General features: G+C 44.5%; 4 protein-coding genes across 4 annotated transcripts; 2 read left to right on the forward strand and 2 right to left on the reverse strand.

Annotated features, from left to right (window-relative positions):
• Positions 1-276: 276 nt before the first annotated feature.
• EAF02_011140 (uncharacterized protein) lies at positions 277-6,194 on the reverse strand (the record flags this gene model as incomplete). The annotated part of the gene is made up of 3 exons (XM_038907186.1): positions 277-595; positions 651-5,954; positions 6,013-6,194. 3 exons carry the CDS (start codon positions 6,192-6,194, stop codon positions 277-279), a joined length of 5,805 nt encoding a protein of 1,934 aa, XP_038752930.1.
• A 4,679-nt stretch (positions 6,195-10,873) lies between these two features.
• On the forward strand, positions 10,874-13,867 carry EAF02_011141 (uncharacterized protein). The gene is made up of 4 exons (XM_038907187.1): positions 10,874-11,836; positions 11,902-12,242; positions 12,369-12,844; positions 12,896-13,867. The coding sequence occupies exons 1-4, from the start codon at positions 11,735-11,737 to the stop codon at positions 13,597-13,599; spliced, it is 1,623 nt and encodes a 540-aa protein (XP_038752931.1). The 5' UTR covers positions 10,874-11,734; the 3' UTR covers positions 13,600-13,867.
• Positions 13,868-14,277: 410 nt separating this feature from the next.
• On the forward strand, positions 14,278-15,453 carry EAF02_011142 (uncharacterized protein; the record flags this gene model as incomplete). The annotated part of the gene is made up of 2 exons (XM_038907188.1): positions 14,278-14,377; positions 14,642-15,453. The coding sequence occupies 2 exons, from the start codon at positions 14,278-14,280 to the stop codon at positions 15,451-15,453; spliced, it is 912 nt and encodes a 303-aa protein (XP_038752932.1).
• A 1,000-nt stretch (positions 15,454-16,453) lies between these two features.
• On the reverse strand, positions 16,454-17,678 carry EAF02_011143 (uncharacterized protein; the record flags this gene model as incomplete). The annotated part of the gene is made up of 3 exons (XM_038907189.1): positions 16,454-16,780; positions 16,884-17,155; positions 17,204-17,678. 3 exons carry the CDS (start codon positions 17,676-17,678, stop codon positions 16,454-16,456), a joined length of 1,074 nt encoding a protein of 357 aa, XP_038752933.1.
• Positions 17,679-17,946: the final 268 nt, after the last annotated feature.

A 17,946-nucleotide genomic window follows, 5' to 3' on the forward strand; every position in this document is an offset into this window, starting at 1 on the left:
AAAATATTACAGCCGTAATTTGGACTCTAGGTGATTGAAGCCTGAGCATCCAGTATTGCATTCGGGTCATTATGGAACAGTAAAGGAGGGAAAAGGAAACAAAAAACAAATATCTAAAGCCGTTTACCATGCAAACACCCTAACTCAAGTTTAAAAAACACCCCGTGAAGTGACGATGGCCACGCATCCATCCCAAAGATCTTTTTAATGTACTGCATACCATACCATACCATTCTATATTACAGCCCTAGCAGTCACCTATACAACACCGTCATTCTAAAAGAGCCTAACCTTGGCAGCTGCTGTGCTAGAGGCACTCGCTGTGGCACTAGCACCAGAGCAAGTCACGCAGCCGGTACCGGTCTTGTTGTAGCCCCGAGTGTCGTTGTTATTTTGGCCGGTAGGTTGGTAAAGATTAAATGGAATCTTACTGGTCAAGCTATCGGACAGAATCATCTTGCCGGCAATAAGTGGACCGATCAACAAGGCAAGGAATACGATGAACAAAACGAAGTAGATGACAGCGTATCTCCAAACACGTCTCTTTCGTAGCTTGGATTGCTTCAACGAGTAAATTGGAGGACGAATTTGTCGACTGGGAGAAATTTAGCTCGGAACCTATGTGAGTGATGCAGTGGAAATAAACATACCTTGGACGAAGCCAGAAGAGCATCACAGAATGAAGCTTGTCAACCTGAGGAATGGCGATGACAGGAAGCATGATGAAGAGAATGAGATGACCAAGAACGAAGTCACCAGCAAACATTCCAAGCTCAGTGATCTTGCAAAGGAATTCACGACCAGGTTGGGAAATTGAATGCCAACCCATGGAATACCATTTACCAGTCCAGAAGGCGATGTTGGATGTATCGGTCTTCAATTCTCTGGTCAATGTCAAACTGATAATGAGCTTGTAGATAAATCTTTGAATGGCGGCCGAGGCAATCATTCCCAACAAAGTCTTGGCGAAGTTAAATCCTTCCAAGAAGAACATGACCTCGAAGAATACTAGGCAGAAGACGACGGCGAGAGCGTGTGCAATAGCGGCGAGAACTGATCCGAATTTCTTGCAGCACATGCCAAGGAGGGGTCCCATACAACAAGCCATACCAAACATTGCACCCAATACACCAGCGTTGACTGCAATAGGAGCACCGGCTACAATTGCCACACGAATCAAGCCCGCTGTGGCTTTGGTCTGGGTGCCATTATTGTTCTCTGGGATGACACCTGTTTGAGCGTTGATGAAGAGATATGGAATCAAGGTGAGAGCGACAATCATGAGCGGTCCAACAATTTCACCGAAGAAAAGGTTGGAGAAAGAGGCACGAGCAGTATCCCCAGACATCTTGGCCGATGGGTCTCCGAGAATCTTGCGTTTGTAACCTGTGATTCTGGTACGCGAGAGACGACAGAAAGCAATCCAACTTGATGCATGGGAGCGAGAGTTTCCGCGAGACAACCATCTCAAATAGTCTCTGTAATCAATGAAGAAATCGTTCCAGGCAAATTGATGAGGGTTGTACAAGAATGGTGAAATACACAAAGCAAGGAGAGTAACCCAGAAGTAGACCAACGCAGCTTGCCAGACGGTGATGGTTGCGAACAACAACATCATCAGTAATCTAGCTCCGAGATAAATCGAAGGACCAGCAAATCGAGAGAAGAGAATACCGAAGGGGATACGAGCAGTGGCGAAACCACGACCAGTTCCGATATACCTGGCACCACCGAAAGAAAGATCTTGTTGGACAGCGTTGGCATAAATTTGACAGACGAAAACTTCGAAGAAGGGTGACAAGGAGCAGAATTGCTTTCCGAGACGAGTAGCCGCACGCCAGAAACCACGTTCTGTCAATTCCTGAACCGTCAAGGGCACGAAGGAAATGAAGAACACAATGAAAATAGAGATAACGCAACGATATACCCAGTTGGTAATAGGAACGATGTTTGCACAACCGGTTGGGAAGAGCGCATCGGTGATGGGGACGTTGACGTTGTAATTACACTCAATGACCTGGTTCTTAAGGGCTCCCAAATTGATTAAGCAGATCATGAACAGGTTGACAGACAACATAATAAACATGTTGTTCAAATGGAAACCAGGATGGGCGTAGTAGAAGGACAAGAAACGATCGATGGGCAGTTGAGTACCGAGGTAATAGTACTCTCTTGACAACATTTGTTCACCCATACCAGTTCCAATCTTTGTAGTGAAGTTGAGAATCGAGCCAAAACCAAGATCACGACCTTTACCGCATTGATAGTACTCGCAATGCTTGATACGACCTCCACGAAGAAGTGCGGTCATACCAGCGTAAATATCCTCGTTGAGATGAAGACCTTTTTGAGCTTTGGAAACACCACCTCTGGTAGTCATGAAAATACCGTTCAAGAAATCAGGATGTCCATAATGGAGCTTACCACCGATGGTAGCAAGAGTACGTGCGAAGAGTGTACCGAATGTTTGTTCCTTTCCGGCAGCGATATCTCCCAAAACACCAATGTTCTCAGAGAAAATATATTCACGAGCACCGAGAATAGCAACAGGGGCGACCTTAGGATTGGAAATACCAGGAGTGTAGGGAGAGACGTTTTCAGTCGTCATTTCCTCAAACTCGGCCAAAACGCTACGAATCTTCAAGCACTCTTCCAAATAGTTGTCTTGATTGGCATCAATGAGTTGAATGTACTCACCACGATAGAAGATGATGGCATGGTTTTGGTTGTCGGATTTTCCATCACCCAAAATTGGGTTACCAGAAAGTTGAATACGGAACTTGGGTCTGCGCATTCCATTTTCCATGATTTCAGAGTGACCATCAATGAGAGCGGAGTAGAGACGTGGCTCTTCACCTTCGGCAAGAGGAGCTTCTTCATCTAAGTAAGCGATTTGAAGATCAGGGTAGGCACGGAGAAGAAATTCGGTGTTTTCCATCTCCTCTTTCTTGAATTTGGCGTAACGTTGCATAGAAACACAAAGCTTGAACTTGCGGCGAGCCATACGCTCAAGTTCGCGCTCGAGCTTGTCAGAGTTGCCACCGAACATTTGAACAACCTCAGGGTTCTCTACACGGTAGAGAAGCTTGATGGCACGGCTATAGTTCATGAAACCAGAGATTGTACGGTAAAGAGTTTGTGCTCTCAAAGAAGCCCAGATACGTGTGCGGAGAGTGTACTCGGGAGCGGCCGATTTGAAACCAATGCAGTAGAACGGAAGGTCATCGATCTTGCTCTTGGCAGTGTTCTTCTCCTCCTTATCGTAATCGCCATTGAATTGAGAAGTCTCGTCGGCAAGAATCTTAGTATCCTTAACGAAGCAGTCCCACTCGTGAGGGTGCAATTGCTTCAAGTACTCAAGCATAGTAACACGGGAGTATGGCTCGTCTTCACGAATAATCTCACGCAGCGAGAACAAGATCTTCTCTCCGTAATGAGGAATCATAACAGTAAAGGTTGGCATGTTATCGACTGGGAGTGGCTCCGGGATAGGAGTGGACAAAGATTGGGCGAAGAAAGAGATACGACGCTCGGCTTCACTCTGACTTGGGAAGAATTCCGTTTTGAAAGAATGATCTTCTTGTGAGACGAAGAAAGTTGGGGCTCGAAGAGTTCTCTTGCCTTCTTGTTCAGATGGCACTTGGTGGTAGAGAAGCTTTTGGACGTGGTCGATAGCAAGGAGATGCTCTCTGTACATGGAAATAACGATGGCGTTCCAAATCTGAGAAATGAGAACCTTTGGCTTGTACTTGATCTCCATGTCAGTGGTGGCGAGAACCTTGGAGTAGATACGCTTTGGCAGACGCGAGAAGATGTTTCTCCATGGTGTCCAGATAGAGACACCAAGGTAGAAGGACCGAGCCACTGAGTAGATAGTGTTCATAATAATGTACCACATGAAAGTATCCAAGAAGAACAACGTAAGATCAGTAACGAACATGATACCAAGGAGAATTTTGGGCTGCAATTTGCAGAGAATGTCGCCGAAAATAGCATCACCGGCACAGTAGGAAATTTCCATACTAGCCAAGTATCTGATAGGATCACGGAAGGATAGAGTCAAAAAGACGTAAGATTCAGCAAGTTTGGCTCCGAAGACCGTGATCCAAAGGCCGTAAGACATCCACATGTCGTTGCCTGTCAGACGAGGATAACTCGCAGTGAAAGTTTGACTGGCAACGTATTGTCGAGAGTTTCTGGTCAAGTAACTACCAAACAATCCTCCCATCGGCATTATCGAGAAGAAGAAGTAGGTAATCAGAGCGATGAAGAATTGGACAATACCCAGGATCAAAGCAATCTTCGTCTTTTGTGTGTTGGGAACGATGAAGATGTAAACACTGGGAGCGACATTGAGAGCGAGAACAGCGAGAAGGAACAACAGCTTCTTGGTCAAATGTTGAGCACCTGCCCAACGACGAGGAACGTAGGACCATTCGCAAATTGTAGCTATAACCATGATAAGACTTGCAACACCACCACCCAAAGCGACTGCAGACCATTGTGCAGAGGCTGGAGGTTGATTGTTCTCTTCTTGCTTGTAATTCTTTTCCAAAAGGGTGGGGGAGTTCTTAGCAGTGAAGAACCAGAATGCACTGATATGAATGACCCAGATACGATTGAAGTTGACCAACATGTGGAACCAGGAACGAGTTTCGCGATACGTTTTGAAGAAGACCTTATTCCAGTTGACATCCTTGAGCTTGAGATAACGTTCCGCGGGGGGGAGATCCACTAGACGAGACTTGTCTTCCATAACGATTCTCTCAATACCTTCAGGATACCAGAACAGTTGATTACAGTCATCGTATCCGATAATTTCATTGTGATCACGTTCTCGGCGAACATATTTACCATCCTGAACTTCGTAACCTTGATCTCTGCAGTATTGGTACAAAGGCGTTATGACATGGTTGAGGTATGTGAGTTCCTCTACCGGCTCAACCAAGTTTTGGCAAGCGGGCGAGTTCAAGTAGTCATCGGCACATTTGAAAATGAAGCAGAGAAGTTCGGGCATAAATCGGACTTGGTTGGCTTCACCCCAACAGAGGAGGTAGAGGGCCAATTGACGTACTCGGTCATGTTGAGACATGCGGTTCATGCGAGTCTTCCATCTGTACTCAGCAGCTTCGAGACTGTTATCGCCCTCCATCTGCTCCAGGGTCTGGGCTTCATTTTGGGGATCTGGTGCTGCCGCCTTGGCTGCTTTGCGGGCTTTGCGAGTACGACGATCTCCTTTGCCAAGTTTCATGTTGGCAAATCCTACAGCATCATCAAGATCGAGATGAGCGGCAAAGTACCATTTTCGGTAGTTGGCATTGTCACCACCAATGTAATCTGCGTGGAGAGACAAGAGAGCTTGATTTGGAGTCATACGCGAAGCTCTCGAATCGAGCAGAATCATCAAATGATCGTACACATTCCTCATGCTGTCACGTTGGAAACCAAATTTGGCAGTCAAATCCAGGAAGATATCTTCGATCTCTTCCTTCGATAAAGGAATTTGAGCGTCTGAGGTCCAGGCGGGATATGGCTCCTTGGATCGTTGTCCAGCCGGAAGTACATTGTTGAAGTCCATTCCGTAATTTGGCGTTGACGCTCCGGACGATCTGTTGCCACCATATGAAACCTGCGAAGATGGCGGTCTGTAACCACGACCACCCATTTGGCTCTCGTTGTAGCTGTTGTGTCTCTCATCGCCGCGGCCATAGTAATCCATGTCGGTGGCTCGAGCCATATCTGATCTCATGGTAAAGTCGCTGAAAGTCTCAGAATCCTCTTCTGAATCGCCCCGACGCTTATCTGGAGGTGCTTCGCCAGCTGCTGCACCACCCTGCTCGTAGTACTGGTCGTTGTAGTATTCATCTTGATATTGGCCTTGGTGTTGATCGCCACCTTCGTAATATCCTCCCTCTTGGTGATATGGATTGTTGGCATCAGCATTGTAGTAGCCTCTGTAATGTGTAGTTAGCTTCCGATCTACGAAAAAAAAAGTCACCGAGGCCCACTCACGATTCATCATAGTACCCTTCACCACCTTGCTGCTGATGGCCTCCATGACCTTGCTCGTAGCCAGCATTGTTGTCGTAATATTGTTGACCTCCGTGTTCGTCCTGATAATAAGATTCGGTGTTACCGGGCTGATGGCCGTAGCCTTCGTCGTATTGGGCACCTTGTTGAGGGTGTCCCGACATGATTGCGTGTTAAATTATTTACTGACGGATGGAATGTTAACATTGAGATCTCCAAAGGTCTTCCGAGGTGAACTGGCGCGTTAAAGTACTGTTCCTTTGCCCCGGCCTTCGTGGCGGATGTGCGAGAGTGGAAAGGTGAATAAAACGAAGAATGAAAATTAATACTCACAAATTAAAGGCACATTGGAAGAGTGAATGATTCCGTTGGAGTCCTTGAATTGAAAACGGGCTGAGCAAAATGCTTGAAATGCGGTCAAAAAATGATGGTCGTGATGTAAATTAAATAAGACCGATTTTGCTCGTCTTAACCGTGAATCTTTCGAGAGGATGAATTGAATAAAATGGAGGATACAAGGACTTGACCTCTTTTCGAAAAAGAAGGTTTACTTTTCCGAGAGAATGTCGAATGAGTTGTAAAGAGTGACTATTCAATTAAAAAAAAGATATGTTGATGGTTTGAAGAAGGAAGCAAATGGTGCGAAATTTCCCTTCTGTTTTCTTCCCCTTTATTTTTGGTGATTCGTTGCTGCTTTGGTCTTGTTGATTTTCGTTAGGGCGGCTTGTTGTCCTTCCTACGAACTCGAACTACCTAGTAAACTTTTGATACTGTCGCGTCTAAATGGAACGAAACAGGAAAGATAGCGCTGAACGAGTGTTTAAAGATTTACAAGATCCAGTTTACGGACAAAGTAGTCAACACGAATCGAGAGGGAGAGAGAGAGAAAGCGAAAAGCACACTGAGAAAAAAGAATATCCTTCCTTTCTCTCGAGGTTCTATTCCAAAGGTGTTGGTATAGTTGTCGAGGTGTGTGTATGAACTTTCCCAAGAATGAGAGATTAGGGAGAGGAAGAAAGTGAAAAAGTTGTGAAAGAGGAGCAGCGAAGGATTTTTAGAGCACTACCAGTACTAGGTAATTAACTTAATAATAAGGAAATTCGGTCTACGGTTCATTGAGAAAATCAATTTTGGCACTAAAAACAGGGTGACAGTTATTTAATTCTTGAGATGGGAGAGAGCGGGGGGGGAAAGGTTGTTTTCGTCAGTAAGATATTATGAATTGGGTGGATCTACACAATAGCTAAATAGAGTACTGGCTCGAGTCTGGTCCGGTATGGGAGTCTGGGATGCCAGTCCAGTCTGTAGTGCACCAGCAGAAATATCCATCTCGCTTTGGGGGGCAAGAGAGTCGAGAGACAAATGATACCTGATATTTACCAAAAATAAAAGAGGCTGGTCTCTATGGTTGGTGGTGGCTGCACGCTTTCCATTGGTTCCGATGATTCACATATCAGCATCCATTGTGGTGATAATCTTGGGGAACGAAAGGGAGACAAGAATACTTCCCCATGCAGTTAAGATGCGTGTACACATGTGGACAATCACCTCGCGGTAGACAGCAGAGAGCATCTAGAATAAATTTCGATACTCTGGGAGTCTAGGTAGCTGCTGCACTAGGGACCAAATAAATGGAACCGGGAAGCTTTGAAATGGTTCAGTTTAATAAGTTGGATTGACTCGTCGACTACCTACCGAGGACTCAGGATGGGCATCTCGAGAGATTCAGGAGACCGATAATGCTGACAATTGATTTTGATTGGGAGGGGAAAGTTCTAGAGTCCGGATCATACCTGGTAGCCAGGGGCAAGTATGAAGAAAATCATGAGAGAGTTACCCCGATAGGATTTTCACCTTGCTGCTTTTGTCCTCCGATGGCCAGCTCCATGCCGTTTTTATTAAATTCGTTCATTTATTACAGAGGTCATCAACTAGTCTCGAGGTACTCGTAGTGTAAATTCTATTCACTATTATCATTATCATTAAGTTATCGTGTTGAACACTTTGCTAATTCAGGGGCACGCAACAAGCTTGCGCATCAATTGACCCATACCTACCTCGAGCCATACCTACCGATACATCATGCTCCGTACAGCAGAAAGCTTTGCCCATTGCTAATCATCTACCTACGCTCGAGCTACTCGCACCATATGTAGATAGATAGATATATATATATAGGTTATTAAGCTCGATAAAATAAGTACCGCTACAGAAATACCTTTTCCAATTTTCCTTTCCTTTCCTTCTCAATTTCATTGGACTTAACCATTGACCTGATGCGTCTTTCTCTTCCCCAAGTCCATTCGTTGTCAAAAGCTTGTCTTCTCTTCAATCCACAGATGCTATCGATATCTTAATGCCTCATGGTATTATTCTATTGTATGTCAATATTGCCATCGATTTCTAATTGCTTTTCAAAAGAAGACCATGGATTATCATGGCACAGCATCATCGTCTTCTCGTGCCCCTGCTGCTTATTAGCCTGAACCAACAGGGACGGATCCATAATGGTTTCTTATCTGCATCAATCTATTTATTCCTACAGTGCTGCTGTTGAGAGCTTCACTTTTATTCCAGATCATCATATTTACATCTACGATTCTGCTCTTGTATCCTCATCGGATTAGCCATTAGGCCGTCGGATAGGTGCCCGAATTCATACCACATACACGCATCGATACTATTGATAATCCGTTGATGTGATGAAGCCATTGACGACACTCAGTCATATCCCGGGTGGAACGAGATGATCCTCTTCCAAACGGTCCAGAGGAGATGAAAAGGGGGATAAAACGGCAACTGATCGGTGGTGAGTGGATGCGTCGAGTGGGTATGTGCCACAGTCATGTTGGAACAAAGGCGGTGCATGCATGAATGATACTTTGCAAATCGACCAGGATATACGACCACTTTTATTCGGAAAGATCTCGAGCTATCGACAGGGAGTCGGACTCGGAATCGATATTTACTCCCTTAAAAATTGAATTATATAAAGTGCTGCTTCAAATGTTTGAAAGTTCAACAGCAGAGCAGTACTCTGGAAATTGTACCGGGTCTATTAATTTCCTCGAAAAGCAGCAGGTATTCCGTTGAATTACGTAGAGATGAAATCCATTATTGAAGGCTGAAGCGCGTCGACAACCCATCCACTCAGAAGTGAGAAGTGCTTGAAATTTCTTCTAGCCTGGACTACTAGGTACTCAACAACGAACTACCTACTCGGCCACTATTTATCGTTCATTCTTCTCTATGTTAGACTTCTGGGGTTCCGAAGGCTTTCCATCCGATCAACAATACAGGCGGGTTGTGAAAAACTGATCGGGCTAGGTTCTCTTGATTCGTGCCTCTTTTAGTCTCCTAAAATAGATCAAACTATGTTCCAGTTGGGTGGCGATTCCAGATTTCCAATTAGCTATCATTGGATACTGTAACAATAATGTCCGAAGCTTAACATTCGACAGGATAAATACGATATTGATTGGTAAGATTGAACTGATATCAGAGAATATTGATGGGAACTACTGCAGGGCCGAAACTAAGAGCAAATATCCTTTCAAGAAGTCTACATAACCAACCATCTCCCCCATTTCCCATCCGAATCGAACATTTCTGCTCGTATTTGATCCAGAATGTCTTTGAAGCTGAAGGTGGTGCACCAAGACGCGTTTTGAAGAGACAGCCGTTTAGATGACAAGTGGAAGTATCGTGGGGCTTTTGCTGCCAGTAGATACTGGGTACTCTGTGATTTTCCATCGAAGTACCATCTCGGCGACAGCATGTGATGAAAGACTGTATATCGGTAATCGATTGACATGAAGATCCTCGAGGTCCTCGGGTAAGTTAAGTTTCGAACGTGATGCAGGAGTGTAACATTCGCCTTGCTGCACGACAACAATTGGAGGGGAGAAGTGACATGGCTCAACATTCACTTGCGTTAATACGAGCTCACTACGACTTTGTCAAGGCGGCTGATTTGAGGGAATGAGAAGGAGAGATAATCCTGTGTCAGCGTCTGAAAAGATGTTGTATTATGTACCTAGTATGCTCAGCCTACCAGTGATACCAAATTCAGACGGAAGCTGTTTGTCAAGTCAAGCCTTCCCGACCAATAGAGGATAGAATGCAGGAGACTGTATCGTATTCGAATTCGAATTCTTGAGGATTGATGGATATTTTATACTCGACTACCCATGTAGGTAGGGAGGTCTTGACAACAATCTTCTATGAGGGAGGGAAAAGCGTATGAACATTCAAACAAAGCCGAAACAAATGTCTACTTTCAATTTCATTCAATTTGTGTGTCCTCTGGATACCATCATATATACCCTTTTGATGAGATGATTGATTTTCCACATCCGTACCATTCCAAAACTACATGTCTCGATTTCTCACATCCGCACTTATCAATTCGTACCAACCAGTCCGAGTTATCAGACCAATGATTACTCCTTAATTTACCAGTTGGGGCAGTGCGAGAGTGCTTCGAGAAGCATGCAAATTAGGATCAGCCAATATCCCAGACCAAATCATGAACGTGTTTAAGCTTTTACGGAGTACGTTCAGATTATTTAAGAGGGCCCTAGTAAGTGTCCAGAAAGAACGGCTGTAATCATCGAGATACGTGCTAGGTGGGTTTGTGAGCATCTTGTAAAGCACAGTACCAGTCGGTAGCACACATTGTATACTGAGTCCTGACCAAAGATGTCTGTGAAGTGGTTGTGAGCGACGTGTAGGATGGATGAAGTTGATGTTGATGGATTTTAGTTATTTACCTATGATAGTAGTCATTCATTCATTCATCCATTCATTCATCCATCCATTCATCCATCCATTCATCCATCCATTCATTCATCCATCCATCCATCTACCATCCAGTCACGATTGAACAATCCAATAACAGGGTCAACAATACCTACCTACCTAGCAGCCTAGGTGCTTCAGAGGCATGTACTACGTATGAAACTTACGAATGGCCAAGAATTTAATCCAATGGAATCCATCCATTCATGTGATTGGCTCATTCCCCTCTACCGGCACGCTCCTTCCCATGCTTCCCCTTCCCACAAGTAGATTCAAGGTGGAAAAAAGTTTCCTGAATTTCCCAGGTAGGCAATCGGGATAAAAGAGGATTGGGACCAAGATCCAACAGACCCAATCTAATCTCTATCTAGTCCAGGAACATATCTTTCTTTAGCACGACTCTCTCTACCAAAGTACCAAAGTGCTTTCGTAAATTCGTACCCATCTCCACTCCGAATTTATACCATTGAATCATTCTCCCGTATCCCCTAAATTATTCTTCCAATCCAAATCTCCTTGCCACACTTAATGGGACTGTGTTAATCATTCCACTTCCACACTCCTCGACATTCATTTGCTATCTTTCCATTTCTCCAGCAATCCCATCTCCAACTCATTCTAGTTAGGAAGACAGTCATTCGTTCAAACACACATTTCTTTTTTCTTTTCAACTAGGACATCTGCCGTGCAAGTCGTTGTTAGAGAAGGAGAGATTACATCACCAACACACTCGTTCTTCCCTATTCCAAAACTCACCTGAGACGGAAATATCTTTAGCAAGCAATCGGGTTGGGATTGGATTCTTGAGTTTTCATCTCATCATCACAAAACAACTTCTCACATCTATCTATCGTCAACAAAATCAACATTATAACACCCCCGCATTGGTATTTCAATTAGCATCATGAAGACCTTTGGCTTTGCTTCAGCAGCTGCTGCGGCATTGACCGGTGCTTTTTTCGCATCGTCTGCTGCCGCGGCTGATCTCCCTCCTATCGTCATTAAGGTATGTCATGGATCGGTCCATCCGACGTTGTTGGAAGGCACTCTAAATGCTGATTCATATATCAGGGCTCTCACTTCTTCTACGAGAACGGTACCGAATTCTTCATTCGTGGTGTAGCATACCAACAAGACGTTAACGCCAACACTACTTCCGACGCTACTTTTACCGATCCCCTTGCAGATGAAGCTGGTTGCAGGCGTGACATTCCTCTCCTTCAAGAGCTTGGCACCAATGTCATCCGTGTCTACGCTATCAACTCCTCGTTAGACCACTCCGTCTGTATGGGATTGCTTAACGATGCCGGAATCTATGTTATCCAAGATTTGTCTAACCCCTCATCCTCTATCAATCGAAACGACCCAGAATGGAACACCGATCTCTTCGCTACCTATGCCGGCGTTGTCGAGTATGTATATCTTGTACTTGTTACCCATCGTCACATCCATCTTTCTGGCCTTTCGCTTGCATTATGAAGGAAGGGGGAGGGTTATCAATTCATCGTATTCTTTGTGTGCTAACATTTCAATTTTAGTGCCATGGCCAACTACTCAAACGTCCTCGGTTTCTTTGCCGGTAACGAGGTTTCCAACGATGTCAACAACACTAATGCCAGTGCTTTCGTTAAAGCTGCCGTCCGTGACATGAAGGCTTACATTAAGACTAAGGGCTACCGCACTATCGGTGTTGGTTATGCTACCAACGATGATGCCAACATTCGAATTGATTTGGCTCATTATTTCAACTGTGGCGATGCTGATTCTGCCATCGATTTCTGGGGTTACAACATCTACTCGTGGTGTGGTGATTCTTCGTTCACTAAGTCTGGATATGATCAAAGAACTCTCGAATTTGCCAATTACTCCGTCCCTGCATTCTTTGCCGAGTACGGTTGCAACGTTGTCCAACCACGTAAATTCACTGAAGTCGGGGCAATTTACGGCGACAAGATGACTGAAGTCTGGTCTGGTGGAATCGTCTACATGTACTTCCAAGAGGCAAATGACTATGGTAAGATATGACTTGCAAGCTTTTTCAAAGCACAAGCTGACAAAACTTTAGGTCTCGTCTCGGTTTCAGGAGACTCTGTTAGCAAGCTCGCTGATTTCACTGCTCTGTCCAAGCAATTGGCCTCTGCCACCCCTACCTTCACCAACTCTGCCTCCTACACCGTTACCAACACAGTAGCACAAGCATGCCCAGCAACCGGTACCGCTTGGGCTGCCTCCAGCAACCTTCCTCCTATCGCAAACGCCGAGCTTTGCGAATGTATGGTTAAGTCTTTGTCCTGTGTCGCCAACAGCGGTATCTCCGGTAACTCCAGTGCCAGTCTCTTCGACTACGTCTGTGGTTTGGATAGCGCTGCCTGTGATGGTATCTCAAAGAATGCTACCACTGGAACTTACGGTGCCTACTCCATGTGCACAAGCGCTCAACAATTGTCTTTCGTATTTGACCAATACTACCAAAACAACGGCAAAGCAGCTACTGCCTGTGACTTCAGCGGTAATGCTAAGACTCAAACTGGTGCCAAGAGCTCAACCTGCTCAAGTCTCATCAGCCAAGCCGGAACCGCAGGAACTGGAACTGTTACCAGCGCACCAACTGGTACTGGATCTTCAAGCAGCTCATCTAGTTCATCCACCACTACTAAGAAGAGTGCTGCCGGTGCTACTGTCGTCCCACGTTTTGACTTGGGATTGTTGCAATTGGGCGCCTATCTCGTGGTTGCTGGAATGGCAGGTGCGGGTATGATCATGTTGTAGATGATATCATTAGCATTTTTCGGCGGTGGATATCTGGCTGTCTGGATGAAGGTCTCTTCATTCGAAAATTGATCGGGTATTAATATGTCATTCATTCCTTGATAGTCATTTCATGTTGCCTAGGCGTCATTTGGTTTCTCTTCTCTTGACACCTCACGGCGTCAATTGGAGATTTTAATTTGTATATTAAATGATAGACTGAAGAGATATTTAAGATTGTGAGGAAAGCAACTTGCTATTGTAAATTTGAGATTGACATGTGATTTCTCAAATTGTGCTCACCACGAAATATGTACCAGCCCCTATTCAAGGCGATTTTAGATGCCCTTTATATTGAAATTTGCACACAAAGGCCTCAATATCTAGGCATGTATACACATAATCAAAGTTATCTAAGCGAAAAGCACATCATCACTGGCTAGCTTACGACTCCGATGACAAGCGCGAATCGGTGTGTTTTTCTTTGTAGATAACAGATGACTTCAAAAGGCCAACGATTCTTTTGAAATTTTACTTGCTTTCCAATCCGATTTATGATTTAGATCTCTGACTGGACTTCATCCTCTCTATCCGATCGTCAACTTCCAAATTGATTTAATTATCAATTGGAGAAGCAGAAGTTGAAAAAGTGTCAGGGAACGTGCCTGACATTGCGGGGAAAGGAACAGATTAAACAAAATGGCGGACGTAGCAGCGGAACTGGAAGAGGGGGGCTTCAAGAGAACCTTGAAGGACTTGTTTGCCGGGGCTGCTGGGGGTGTAGCTCAGGTTCTATTGGGTAAGTGAGATGTTGTTCTCATACTGAGGTGTTTTTTTTTGGATGTTTTTGGGTTGGTTGGGATAATCACGTGGAGGTAACGAGATATGTTGAGAAGTGGAATTGTCTTCGAGTGATGGCAATGGTTTGTGGATTTGCATATGCCCTTTGGCGAATATTCCATAGTTTTTAAAGTCAAGTCTGGATCTACTTTCATACTTGTTTACAAAATAGAAACACCACAACGAGCACTTCACAAGAAGATGATCTAAACCTCTTCCCCAGGTCAACCCTTTGATATAGTTAAAGTTCGTCTCCAAACCACTACACAGTATGCAAATGCTCTTGAAGCCGCTCAAACCATCTACCGCAATGAAGGTGCTCTCGCCTTCTACAAAGGTACTCTCACGCCTTTGATCGGTATTGGAGCCTGTGTTTCCGTCCAGTTTGGAGCTTTCCACCAAGCTCGTCGTTACCTGGAAAACTACAACACTTCCCGCAATCCTCTTTCCCCAGGTCTTTCCTATGCACAATACTACGCGGCGGGCGCCTTTGCCGGTATCGCCAACTCTGGTATCTCGGGTCCCATTGAGCACGTAAGAATCAGATTACAAACGCAGCCTCACGGTGCAGAAAAACTCTACAATGGTCCCGTGGATTGTGTTCGCAAATTGTCAGCTCATGAAGGCGTTCTCAAGGGTCTCTATCGCGGTGAGGCCGTTACCATTATTCGAGAAGCGCAAGCTTATGGTGTGTGGTTCCTTTCTTTCGAATACATGATGAATAGCGACGCAGCCCGCAACAAAATCGAACGGAAAGATATTCCGAGCTGGAAAATTGCTTTCTATGGTGGTCTAGCCGGAGAAGCTTTATGGCTGGCTAGTTATCCGTTTGATGTTGTGAAGAGCAAAATGCAGAGTGATGGGTTCGGTAAGGAGATGAAGTACAATGGTATGAGAGACTGTTTTGCAAAGACGTGGAGAGCAGAAGGCGCAAGAGGATTCTGGAAAGGCATTTTCCCTACGTTGTTGAGGGCCATGCCGGTCAGTGCGGGTACTTTTGCCGTGGTGGAAATGACCATGAGAGCTATTTCTTAGATGGCTGAAGGAATGAGAATAGTTGGTGCGTTTAGTAGCCTGATGAGTTCATGAGATGATGAGAGCCATGCTGCATGTCCATTTATATAAGCTATTTTCCGGGAGCGAGAGCGATCATGGTATGGTATGGCATAGCATAGCATAGGATTAGCATTATAGCGGTGAATGAGATATAGACATCTACGTAAAGATTCCTTGTACACCAGAATTTACCAATGTCTCCAAGTACCTGTCTTCTTCCAGCTCAAGTACATGATTTATGAGCCAGAGACAACACGTTGCTCGAGGAAACCCAAAAAATTAAAATAAAACAAATTCTTACGTACTACCTCCAAGACTCTCAAATTTGACAGTTAAACCCCAAGCGTGGTAGAATTATCCATTCATTCGACTCCATGATCTCGTTCTCTGTCCTTTGATTCTTTTTTCCTGAATCAAGTATGTACTGGATTTATTAGTGAGTCTTGTCCTGCATCTTCTCGGACTTGAGCATATCTTGAAGTTGGGGGTGGGAGAGAGATTTCCGAGGGTGGAATATCTACAAAGTGATAAGTATGTTTTGATGGTTCATTTTCATCAACGTTTCTATCACTGCTGTGTTGCAGGGGTGAGGGGATGCTGTATAAAACTTGATTATGTGAAGGGTAGTGAGGTTGTAATAGTCATTGGCATGAGCTTTGCGTGGCAAGAGCCGGATTGGGTATATAATAGATAGGTAGGTAGGTTGTGTGTCTACCATGTCTTCTAGCTTCAAACCTATCGTGTTTCTAACCTTTGTCAATGTTCCACCCATCAAGATCTCGCTAGAGTTATTCAGATCCCCCTTCCCCCCCCCTTTGGTGTGGAAATTTAGTTGTTGAGTTGCTCGCCGATTGACTCTGCAGTAGCCGATATTTATGAGTTGTACGAGCTCAGTAAATCCATCCGTGTATTTAATTCATCGTTCGCTCTCATCAAACTCGACCTTTTCTTAATCATAATCATAACCAAAACCACAAATTCAAGTATCAACCTCAGCCATGTTGTAATGACCCAACTGCTGCGCATGAGCTGCCGCTTGTGCTTCCCCATGAATAATCACGCCACAATCTTTACACTTGATAGCCATATCTCCTGTATCAGTATAATAATGCTTGTCTCTCAATTTTGAGCATAGTTCTACTGCTTTAGCAATTATGGTATCGTCGGACTTATCGAAAACTCGAACGTCATTTTCGGGAATTGAGGAGAAGGGAGAAAGGGCTAGCATGTCATAATGGATTCCAGAATAGACCAGAACACATCTATTGTTGGAGCCAGATTCGTAGAATTTGTGGATGGAGAGGGACTGGGTATTGTTAGTTTGTGGGAATATGATTGAGGGTCATAATGGATTGGGATTCTCGTGGGGAATGGGAATGTCAACTGTTATTGAAAAGGGGATGACATACTTGAACATCGACACAAACGACTTCTATACCAAAGGCCTCGGCCAAAATACCCATCTCGATAGCTCCACCCCAAGCATCAGAGGTTTGAATCCAGCGACAGTAGTCATCAGGTTCTTGTTCTAATACGACTTTACTATAAAGTTCGGGGTTGCCTTGAATGGTAGAAGCTACGACGGATCGAAGCTCATGCATGGAAAGGTCATCGCCAGGAAGAACTGCCGTTCCAAAAGCTCGGAAAAGACATGAGTTATCGTCTGGCATGACACGGAGAACTGGAAGACGTTAGTGAAGTGAATAGTAATCTTGGATGAAAGACTAACCAAGTGTAGCCTGAAGTTCTGGAATTGGAATTTCAGGTACATCTCCAGCGATACCTCTCTTACGCGAAAGTGACACCGGAGCTGCAGAATTCGATGTGTTTTTCGCATCACCATGCATACCAGAGAAAGAAAATGACTTCGCCTCTGCAGTTTGTCTATCTTTTACTTGAGGGGCGATAGATGAGGTTTTAGAAGTAGAAGGTGAAGTCAATTTTGGTGATCCCACAGATTTACGTTCTTCTCTTGAGCTAATCGTAAGTTGTTCGCCATTTAACTTGATGTCCAACTTGCTCAGAGGTAATGAAGGCTCGCTTTGAGAAAGGAGAAGCGGTTTTGGCGGATAACCATATTTGATATCGAAATTTGTGAGAGATGTCTTTGAGGTGATTTCAGATATCAGATCACTGATTTTGGCATCGTCGGGAAGAGTTATGGTGGATGTCCCTTCGGGTCCTCGAACTCGCATTCGCGGCATCTTTGATATCTGGGTTGTGTTGGCACGTGGGTGTCGTCGAAAGCGATTCGGTATGTGGTTTCTATGGACAATAATACCTAGAAATACGTATGAAAGATAACAAATTTAATATTGCCGTAAATCCGTGAATCTTATATATTAATTAATAATTATCGCCTAGAATCGTTTGGAACCGTATTTAGTTTGGAGAAGAATGTTGTGGCAAAATAAGTGAATGATGTCCACCCCTTCCAGCGGTTCGCTGTTCACTTCGGCTTGAATATCCCAC

This window comes from Botrytis sinoallii (genome assembly GCF_014898435.1).
Source record: "Botrytis sinoallii strain Bc 23 chromosome Unknown BSIN_030, whole genome shotgun sequence".
In the NCBI taxonomy this organism is placed as follows: domain Eukaryota; kingdom Fungi; phylum Ascomycota; class Leotiomycetes; order Helotiales; family Sclerotiniaceae; genus Botrytis; species Botrytis sinoallii.